The sequence below is a fragment of the Copadichromis virginalis genome, linkage group LG11 (assembly GCF_057382275.1).
Source record: "Copadichromis virginalis isolate Kocher_CV1m ecotype Utaka linkage group LG11, C_Virginalis_male_GT1.1, whole genome shotgun sequence".
Lineage (NCBI taxonomy): Eukaryota > Metazoa > Chordata > Actinopteri > Cichliformes > Cichlidae > Copadichromis > Copadichromis virginalis.
In genome coordinates, this window is record NC_140628.1 from 1,904,252 (window position 1) to 1,915,468 (window position 11,217).

At 47.8% G+C, this 11,217-nt stretch overlaps 1 protein-coding gene across 4 annotated transcripts in view; it reads right to left on the reverse strand.

The window, feature by feature from the left end:
• Nucleotides 1-2,020: 2,020 nt before the first annotated feature.
• ascc3 (activating signal cointegrator 1 complex subunit 3) overlaps nt 2,021-11,217 on the reverse strand; it is a 139,535-nt gene continuing 130,338 nt past the window's right edge. For all 4 annotated transcript variants that reach the window (XM_085472844.1, XM_085472842.1, XM_085472841.1 and 1 more), the window contains 5 exons: nt 5,927-6,078; nt 5,284-5,425; nt 4,198-4,404; nt 3,331-3,506; nt 2,021-2,957 (listed from right to left, as the gene is read on the reverse strand). In XM_085472844.1, coding sequence (XP_085328970.1) covers nt 2,816-2,957; nt 3,331-3,506; nt 4,198-4,404; nt 5,284-5,425; nt 5,927-6,078 — 819 coding nt within the window. In that variant the 3' untranslated portion in view covers nt 2,021-2,815. The remainder of the gene's footprint in view (nt 2,958-3,330; nt 3,507-4,197; nt 4,405-5,283; nt 5,426-5,926; nt 6,079-11,217) is intronic.

Sequence of the window (11,217 nt, forward strand, 5' to 3'; positions counted from 1 at the left end):
CCCGCTGACGAGCCACACATCACTCTGTGTGTGTGTGTGTGTGTGTGTGTGTGTGTTGCAGCGGTTCCTGCCTGCAGTGAGAAAATCATCCCGGATGCCGGAGGCACACGGAACGGTTGACGCTGGTTTAACCTTCGCTTCTGCTCCAAACTTGCTGGTAATTAAACTGCGTGTGTGGAAAATTGCCAGCCGGGACAGAAACACGCAGAGCATTGTGAAAAGATCAGAGGCGTGGACTGCGAGGCGAGATTAATGTCTCAGCGAGCTGGGCTGATGGTAAAGTCAGTTTTCTGCGTGGCCAAAGTGGCTCTTTTCACCGTGGGAGCTGACACGTAATCCGGTGGAAGCGCCCCGTTTTTACGGCTGCTTTCATTTACAGACTGTTAAGAGTGGCGTGGATTCCCTGCCGGGAACGCACCACTGAGCGCAAACTGTGCGTCACATTATCCAGGAATGTGCATGTTATCAAACCTTAATGCTAAACGAGAGCTACTAGAACACAGAGCAGTCACTACAGTGCAGGTCCACACCGGGCCACGGCGAGCGTTAGTGTTTAAACCACCTGACAAATCCGCAGCAGCACCGACATGTGTGCGCGGAATCCCCACGTGGAATTTATTTATCTGTTACGTGTAAAGATGACGCACTTTATTGGTACATTTCATCGTCATCGGCGGCCCTCACAGGGATCACTGCTAACCCGGAGACCCGAGGCACAAAGCTGACGGCCGTCATGTCCTGCAGTCGGTCTGTGCGGAACCTCGTGGTTCTGTGTGGAACCTCGTGGTTCTGTGCTCCTCTGGGCTGAAAAGGCTCCACGGCCTCGGGCAAAGTTCCCACCACACAACCTCATAAATGTTTTGCTTGAGCGGAGCGTAAAGCGAGGCTGCTTTAGACCGCTTGTTTTTATAGAAAGCGTCTGTTTGACAGGCAACACGTTTCAATTTTAACAGCTTCAAATACCGGAAACTTTTTAAAATTATTATTTTATGTATTACTGTGGGGTCTAGCTTCCAATACAAAGCGCCTGCAGGCATCGTGTAACTTTGTGCTGAACATTGGGGGTCCTGACCCAGATTTATTTATTTATTTAAATAAATAAATAAATTTATTTATTTAAATAAATTTATTTATATAAATACATTTATTTAAATAAATAAATAAATTTATTTATTTAAATAAATAAATATGTGGGTCGATTCCCAGATGATTAAACATGCAACTGTTTTGCTGGTAATACCAGAAACGAGTAAAGAAAATCAACACCCTATTTATGCAAGATAATACCTAATTTTATTGGGGGGGGGTATATTGGTTGGGTCTGATTATTGGGGGGGGGGGGTCATACCCCCCCATGCCCCTGGAATCACGCCCCTGCCTGGAGGCGCTGGCTGTTGTGATTTGGAGCCGTTTGGAGCTTCTTCCTGCTGGGTCTCTGTTGACACCCCACACATGATGTTTTCCTTACTTCAGCTGGTCTGAGGATTTAAACCAGGATTAGAATCAGGATCATATTAGGGGCATATTCTATATGTTGACACGCTCACTTGCTTTTCATGAATTTACAGTGAAATATTATTTCAATAACTGAGTGTGAAACACCCAAAAGAAAAAGCCTTCAAACTTTTGGCCTAACAAAGGAAACCGAGCACGAGCTCATTTGAACCTGCATGTTCATGTTTATCTTTCATCCAGCGTGGTTCCTGCTGCCAGCAGCTCTGCGGTGGACAGTGTGGACAGTGTGCTCTGTATGGATGTCTCCTGGTCTGCAGTCTTGGCTCAGACCCGCCCACCGTCACCTGCTTCACTCGACACTGCTGCAGCCTCCATGTTTTATTCCAGCACGAGGTCAGTTCATGTTTTTCTGTGGTGTCACTGACTGAACCTAAATAGACTTTTACACAGTGTATGCATGGTGTTCACAGCACATCAGACATGACTGAGCTGTAAGCAATCACTGAGAACGAAAACTCCAAATAAACAAGTGAATGAAATGAAAAACGCACAATTACAATTTGAAGCCACACAAAACACTTTATTCAAAACCAAATGTAAATTCTTTAATGATTGGCGGCACAGTGCTGCTCACGGGGTTCATACACATCCACACAAAGGCCACAGACAGCAGCGTTAGGCTCAGGGCCTCTGAAGCATGCAGCGGTGAGGGAGGAGGAAGCTTTGTTCACACACCTGAACTCAAAGCACTTCATCCAAACAAACACTTCTGTTTCCACATCTGATCCAAAACGATTTGCACATTTTCTGCCCTTCACAGAAATCTCTCACCCACACTGGCTGCTGCTCCAACACGAGGCCACAGAAGGTTTGTCACACTGCGTTTCCACATCCACACAGGCACGGAGTCAGGGAAATGTATGATCCTGTTGTTGAGCTGAAGCTCCACAGCGTGCTCACCTTTAACACAGCTTTGTGTTACTGTCAGCCCACAACCTCCCAAACACGACAGCAACCTGTTTGTGTTCGGTGATGTGCTTTGGTATAATCTGTACGATGTTCTCTACAAATCAGGCACAGAGCTACATTTCACAGCTACACAGCTGCTGTTCGAACGTGTGCCGCCATGCTTATATATCTGACACCACACACAAAGATCCGGCCAATCAAGAACGGCGCAGCAGCAGACTCTTGTTGGATGTTGCCAATTAAAAGTTAAATGAATGAGAATGAGGCGGTCCTTGGCACCGGTGCACCACAGTGAGCACAGCCACAGTGCGTGAGAAAGAAACGACGTCACTTCCGAGGTCAGCAAAGCGGTGACTGACAGACGTCGCCGACGTGACACAGAGGTACTTCCTCAGCCCAGGGACAGATCCGAATGTGAGACCTCGCTGTTGACCTGTGCAGCGATGCTGGCAGGCGTTACGTTCAGGTGAACATCATACTGCTGGTCCAGACCCAGGTAGCTGTCACTCATCAGGTACAGCGTGTAAATACACCTGAGAGGAGGAAAAACAGGCCTGAAAATCACCTGAGACAGCGACAGAGTGGAAACTGTGTTCACGTTCATTTCTTTGCTTCTACATAAACTTTTAAAAAGATAATGAGGAGAAGCTGAGACACTGCGCAGGCCAGTGATCTGGCACAGAGGAGCCGATCAGCAGTGAGCTGCTGGACTCACGCAACAGTGTAATTTCCATTTTACCACCACTAATCCCTCCACAGTCCACGCTGCGCCCGAGGACTGATCGGCATGACTGGTGCATCGCATTGACAGCCTGCAGGCACGTCGTAACGTGCTACATAAATGTCACAGTATTTCACGTTCTGCCTACAGACCAGTGCGCTCAGTGTGTGGGAGACCAGACTTACTTTCCGGTCCTCTCCGGGGTGTAGAAGGCCATGGACACGGCCGTGTGGTTACGCACGTATCCCAGCCGTTTCACAGCCAGCAGCTCCCTGCGATCCACCTCCCCCAGCACGAGGAACCAGCCCTCATCCTTGGCCTTGGGGAACCTGGGAGCTTGGGCCTTGCTGTCCTGCCTCCTCTGGAACAACACACATCGTGCACACTCTGAAGTTTGGGGAGTTTCACATGTTGGATGCTATTATTAAAACAGGGCTGCCTTAACGTGGCAGGTAGGAAACACTGCATGACCTCACGTCTAGCATGCACCACCAGTTTAATTCAGTTTGATTTACAAAGCATCCAATCAGACTCTATGCTTCACTTCCTGTAGAGAGCAGAGTCACTGTGTGGTCTGGTTTCTTCAGCCTCATTGAGCAGTGCTGGTATATTTCTATGCTTGACTGGATTTTATATTGTTCTTGTGTTTTGTGGATTTAACCTCCAGAACACGCTGAGACGACATGTTTCTGGTGTCAGAGCTCGGAGAGGAAACTTTGTGTTTCTCCTAACGTCTCCTCGACGGAGGGGTCCGCCCAGCCCCGCTGTAACGTCTGAGGTGTGAGCGTGACGACAGGTGAGGCTGACAACATGCATCTCACTTCATTACTCACGAGCTACACATTCAATATGTGACTGTTGAAAGTCCAACTGTCATCACTCTGTGCAGGCCGAGTTTGCTGCTCTCTGCAGGCTTGTACTGAGCACTACATGAACTATTAGCTAAAGCTCGTCCCAGCAGCCTCTGGGGTCAGCGTCTGCTCAGCTGCTAAATAAGCCACTGTGTTCAAACTGGGAGCAGCCGCCTGTTAGAGAATATTGTGGATACTGACCCTCTGCTGTCCCAGATTGAGGCGTCTCAGTGACACCTGCAGAACATACTCCTGGTCAGCGTGGACGTCCAGCCAGCTGCTCTCCTTCCTGAGGTTAGCTCCTGCTGCAGGGATGGGACGCTCCGTCTGCTCCTGGCTCTCCTCCCACCAGCCCTTCATGCTCATCTCAACTTCCAGCACTGGGAGATGGCTCAGGAACGACCACGCCTGAGGAACGTTGGATTTACCATGAACACAAGCTGTTTGTGTAACACACAGGGCATCCTGAATCTGCAGCACTTTATCAGAGCTAACGGACACACGATCACACACACTCATTGTGACACAGCTGTGTTCGAACCTCATTGGAAGAGCTGGTGAGAAGCTTGACAGGCTGTACAGTGGAGTCACATGTTAGCCAGCAGTGGAAATGATTGGATGTTATCTACACTGATATATGTTTTAGCGGACAGGAAATCACCTGTTGTTTGCAGCATGAGTCCAGTCAAAGCTGCAGACGTGTGAAAGCGAAGCTTAGAAATAAAATGGCGAGTTGTGACGCCGAGGCTGCGGCGGGCCTCGTTAGCTGCTTGCAGGACAGCTGCTTCAACCCAAAGAAGCTGCCAGGAGGGAGGCAGAGGACAAACGCAGACAGAGGGATGAAAACAAAGCAGAGCTAGGAGGCTGTGCGGCCGTCTGACTGGGGGGGCACGGAGGGGAAAAGCTATTTATGTGAGGATTACTCTTCCTGAGACAGTCAGACAGGAACGCTGCTGCACATCTAATTATTTAATTAGAGAGGCCGCCACACTGCAGGCCGGCGGGGAGCTGGGGGTAAACGTGGCGAGGGTGGGGGCAGCAGAGACGGCGATTGGGTGAAGCTGCAGGGCCTGCTGCCGTGCCCGGACACTCTCATTACTGCTGCAATTAGCACTTAAACTGGAGCTGTGATCGGGGATCCTGGCGTATCGCTGTGACACTGCTGTGTGTGATCTGCATGGACCACGCGGGGCACAGCCATGCTTAGATTGTTCCATCATCTCTGCAGCAAATCCAGACTGGCTGCTTCCATTTGCACATTTAGACGAATCATTTCTGCAGCCTTACCTGAGCAGTGTGACTCGGATGAAGCTGTCGGGCCACCATAGCAGAGAAGACGCTTTCATTTCCATTACAGGCAGCGATCAGCTCAGGAAGTCCTTCGATCGGCTCGTTCAAACCTCCCTGCCCCTTCCTGTTTCCCCTGTTCCTAAAACAGGAGGCATCAGAGACAAGGTTGGCTCTTACCATTAAAAGGACACAAGTGTCCAAATGCAGGCTTCGTGTTTGTACCTGAGTGACTGCACAGTGTTACTGAGACTTACACCTGAAGGTGGGAACAGCTTCAGGCTACAGGTACATCACCCCCTCCGCCTCGCCCTGTCCCCAGCATCCTCCTTCACCCCGTCCACGGAGCTTCTCTGTGCTCTTCCTCTTTCCCTCCTGCCTGCAAGCTCCACCTTCAACATCCTTTGTCCAATATGTCCACTACCCCGTCCCTGCACAGGCCCAAGCCTGGCCTCTCTGACTCTGTCCCTAAACTCGACCTAATCTTCACTCTCAGCTTCTAACTGTGAAACAACACTGAATCCTTAACTATACTCACAGTCACACATTAGGATGATTAAAGGCTTTTTTACTTGAGATGAAGGATTCGTTCCCAAAATACCGAAGCAGGACACGCTGCACAGCGAGCAGAACGACGATTTACCTGAACAGGCCGAGGTGTTGCTGTTCTACGTGTGGGAGCGTCAGTAAGGAGGAGTCGTGCAGCCAGCGGCCCTGGACGATCATTTGCACAAGATTGCAGATGCTGATGGCTGTGACGAGCCAGCCTTCATTGGCAGCTACATCCAGCATTGCCTGAAGCAAACACAGAAGACAGTTCCTGGCACATAAACACTAGGGGTGCAACGATATTCGTATCGATATTGAACCGTTCGATACAGTGCTTTCGGTTCGGTACGCATATGTATCGAACAATACAACATTTGTAATTTATTTGATCAACTTTCCTTCTGACGATGCTGTCTGTGTTGAGCATTCAGTGAATCTGCGTTCGACTACTCCGCCTAGGCTGCACTGTCGAGCGCAGATCCACTGAGCACTCCACACAGAGCATAGTCAGGAGGAAGAGCGCAGGGCAAGCTAGCGAGACAGAAGTTAAGCTCTCAGCAACATGGACCTCCCCCACCCTCATTCAGATCTGGCGTTTGGAATTATTTTGGTTTTCATGTGACGTATGACCCTGAAGGTAAGCGAGTCATGGACTAAAGTAAAACAGTATGTTGGATGTGCCATGCAATGCTCAATTACATGGGTGTGAACTAGTGTGTTAGCGCAGTTAGCTCGTTAACGTGTTGGCCGTCTAGCCCCATGCACGGGGCGATCGGCGGTAGCTCGTTAACGGAGATTTGCCGTGTTGTGGCGTTAAGGTCATTTCAACGAGATTAACCTGAAAGCACTAGTGGGAACACAACGAATATGACTGCACATTTACGCCGACATCATCCTAGTGCAAAGACAAAAACAACAAGCATGCTACTAACTTTAGCCGAGTCATTTAGACAGCTGTTAGCACATGATTCTCCTTATGCTGCTGAGAATATAGCCCAGAAGAAGCGGATAGTATAGCTTTTATTTTGGAAAGAGACATTTCTCTGTAATAAACTCTCTTTTCCAAAGATGAGTGATTCCTCAATCAGATACAGGGCTCGCAATATCGCTAGCCCGACGTCCCGGGGCTAGCGATTTTTTCAGTCGGGCTACCAAAATCTATCTCTGCCCTGCCCGTCGGGCTATTGTAGGAAAAATATATGTCAATGCTTTTGCATTCTTTCAGAAATGTAGCTGGGTAATTATGTCATTGGCATCGGTGAGCCACTGTCAATATGTGACATATTGAAATCGCGTTTGAATTTGCGCTTGTTTTTTTTGCTTTCCCTTTGCAATCGTGCGAACTGTGTATAGAGAGCGACAGCACTGATCTGTGAGTGATGATAATTTGTGCACCAATTCCTCTGACATCGTCTTATTAATCGTTAGCTTACTATGCAAACATGACAAGTGAAATCTCCCGCAGCAAGCTTAAACATGTGAGAGGTTGATCGCGCAGAGAATCGCTGAGCTTATGTGAGTGTGTGTGTAAAAGCAGCAGGAGAAGTTATGACAAATCAGACTATAAGGCAAAAAGAAAGTGCAGCTTTATGGTTTCATGGACAAAATAATTTCTGTGGCTGCAATATGACGAGCTAAATAACCGGGGCTGCACATAAGTGGTCCGCAGGTGCGCATTCGCTGTCAAAATAAAAAACACGCACAAGGGTTAGGGTTAAATTTAAAAACTGTACTTTTGAGTTAAAATATATATTTATAATTTTAATAAATGACAAATTAAAAAGGCATGAACATTTTTTTTGTATCGAAAAAATATCGAACCGTGACACCAAAGTATCGAACCGAACCGAACCGTGAATTTTGTGTATCGTTGCACCCCTACTAAACACAGTCGTGAAGCCGTCAGCCAGCAGAGCTATGTGACACAACAAATGACTACAGGACATGTTTGAAATGTTTCAATGGTTTTAATCTCTCGGCTTGCAGCTGGTGTGACAGTAGAACAGAATCTAAACACACTCAGCCGCGTCTCCTGACGTCTTCGGCAGCTCCCTTCACTCTGTGGTTGGCTTTAAGGTGGCTGAACACAAACGTTATTAATCTTCATTTGCAAAGTCACACTTTGAGTACAAAGTCCAGAGAGTGGGCTTCACAGAGGGGATTCAAATGATTGATCGAGCACATTAATAGCAGACTGTGGCCAAAGTCCTAGCAGGGCTTCACCCAACATCACCAGCTGATCAGAGGCCCTGTGAGCACTCGGTTAGAGGAGCCTGATCAGAGTCCACGTGGAGCCTGGGTCCAGGTCTGGCTTCACTGAGGAGACCAGCGAGGTACTCGGGTGCTGCTAACAGCACGTGTCCGCTTCAGTGTATCAGCTTGTAATGAGGTTACATGCACTGCATTAATGGACGGTGTTAGCCATGGCAGCCCACAGACCCACCTCCACCCAACTCTGTTGTCCTAACATAACGCAGACGCTTCAGCTCACAGGACTCTGTGTCACACTCAGAGTGGATCACTGTGGGAAGCGTCCACTCAACTGAGGGTGGATCATTCAGACTCACAAATAAATATGCAAGTCTGTCTTTCCATTCGACATATTCACGTTATGTGTCAATAAGCATCAATAAAAATATACATTCACACAATAAAAAGCCTCATAAAGGAGCTGGAGATGAGAAGAATGTCAGGACAGCAAAGCAGTGAGCACATCCACGAGCTGCACTAACACACCGTGGAAAATCACAAGCACATGCACACAAACATCCAGCGGAGCTGTGGACAATGGCTTCCAGCCGCCACTTCACTCCAAACAGACGCACTGAGGAGCTCAATGAACACCACTGGCTTCATTGTTGTCAGCGTTACCGACTCTATTAGGTTTCTAATGTTAAAGACTGTCAGCTGATCTCTGCAGACGCCACACAGCGAGGGTCCAGCCGCACAGCTAACGTCTGACAGTGTTGGGGAGTAACGGAGTACATGCACCGCCGTTACGCATTTAAAATACAAAATATGAGTAACTGTATTCTGTTACAGTTACCGTTTAAAAAGGTGGTATTCAGAATACAGTTACTTTGTTGAAATAAATGGATTACACGGCGGTACTTTCCTGTTTCATTTTGTCGCGGGTCAGGACTGTTTGGGTTTTGTTTGATAGGTACAGTGGGGCAAAAAAGTATTTAGTCAGCCACCGATTGTGCAAGTTCCCCCACTTAAAATGATGACAGAGGTCAGTAATTTGCACCAGAGCTACACTTCAACTGTGAGAGACAGAATGTGAAAAAAAATCCATGAATCCACATGGTAGGATTTGTAAAGAATTTATTCGTAAATCAGGGTGGAAAATAAGTATTTGGTCACCTCAAACAAGGAAAATCTCTGGCTCTCACAGACCTGTAATGTCTTCTGTAAGAAGCTTTTCTGTCCCCCACTCGTTACCTGTATGAATGGCACCTGTTTGAACTCATCATCTGTATAAAAGACACCTGTCCACAGCCTCAAACAGTCAGACTCCAAACGCCGCCATGGCCAAGACCAAAGAGCTTTCGAAGGACACCAGGAAAAGTATTGTAGACCTGCACCAGACTGGGAAGAGTGAATCTACAATAGGCAAGCAGCTTGGTGTGAAGAAATCAACTGTGGGAGCAATCATCAGAAAATGGAAGACATACAAGACCACTGATAATCTCCCTCGATCTGGGGCTCCACGCAAGATCTCATCCCGTGGGGTCAAAATGATCATGAGAACGGTGAGCAAAGATCCCAGAACCACACGGGGGGACCTGGTGAATGACCTGCAGAGAGCTGGGACCAAAGTAACAAAGGTCACCATCAGTAACACACTACAACGGCAGGGAATCAAATCCCGCAGTGCCAGACGTGTTCCGCTGCTGAAGCCAGTGCATGTCCAGGCCCGTCTGAAGTTTGCCAGAGAGCACATGGATGATACAGCAGAGGATTGGGAGAATGTCATGTGGTCAGATGAAACCAAAGTAGAACTTTTTGGTATAAACTCAACTCGTCGTGTTTGGAGGAAGAAGAATACTGAGTTGCATCCCAAGAACACCATACCTACTGTGAAGCATGGGGGTGGAAACATCATGCTATGGGGCTGTTTTTCTGCCAAGGGGACAGGACGACTGATCCGTGTTAAGGACAGAATGAATGGGGCCATGTATCGTGAGATTTTGAGCCAAAGCCTCCTTCCATCAGTGAGAACTTTGAAGATGAAACGAGGCTGGGTCTTCCAACATGACAATGATCCAAAACACACCGCCCGGGCAACAAAGGAGTGGCTCCGTAAGAAGCATTTGAAAGTCCTGGAGTGGCCTAGCCAGTCTCCAGACCTCAACCCCATAGAAAATCTGTGGCGGGAGTTGAAAGTCCGTGTTGCTCGGCGACAGCCCCAAAACATCACTGCTCTGGAGAAGATCTGCATGGAGGAATGGGCCAAAATACCAGCTACTGTGTGTGCAAACCTGGTAAAGACCTATAGTAAACGTTTGACCTCTGTTATTGCCAACAAAGGTTATGTTACAAAGTATTGAGTTGTATTTTTGTTATTGACCAAATACTTATTTTCCACCCTGATTTACCAATAAATTCTTTACAAATCCTACCATGTGGATTCATGGATTTTTTTTCACATTCTGTCTCTCACAGTTGAAGTGTACCTCTGGTGCAAATTACTGACCTCTGTCATCATGTTAGGTGGGGGAACTTGCACAATCGGTGGCTGACTAAATACTTTTTTGCCCCACTGTATGTTCTGTTGTTCCAGGCGGCAGCGTTACGGTTGCCATGGTTACAGGGTGACGCTGTCTCTCTCTCTCTCTGTGTTTCCTGGGTGAGAGAGGCCTTTTTGTTGTTGTTGTTGTTGTTGTTGTTGTGCTAAGCTAACAGGCAGAATGCTACAGGCATCGCCCTAAAGCATGTAGCCTGATGGGCGGTGTAGTCCGTGCTGCAGGGAGAATGGACTGCCGTACCCGTGATGTGTCTGTGAGTGCGGGAGGGAGAAAAAGGAAAAGTACGAGCTGTCACGGAGCAGAAACGGGAGCTGGAAGCATGTAAATATAATAATAACCACTGCAGCCAAGAAGAGAGCCTGACGAGCCCAGCTGTAAGTAAGCTATTAAGACTCGACTGTACACCGTGTTCGTGTTTTCCTCTGAAACAATAAGTTCTGTTGCAGCAGCCTTTCAATGCCTCTCTCTGTCTCTCGCTAGCAAAGTGACCCAGACAACAAAGTAAAGCTAGTTTTCAGCTACGAGCCCGACGTATTAGCCAGAGGTCCCTTTACTACGGTTCGGAGCCGCGGACCTTCAGTAACAGTAATAAATCACATTCACGTAGTTGTAAACAGCATGATAATATATTAAG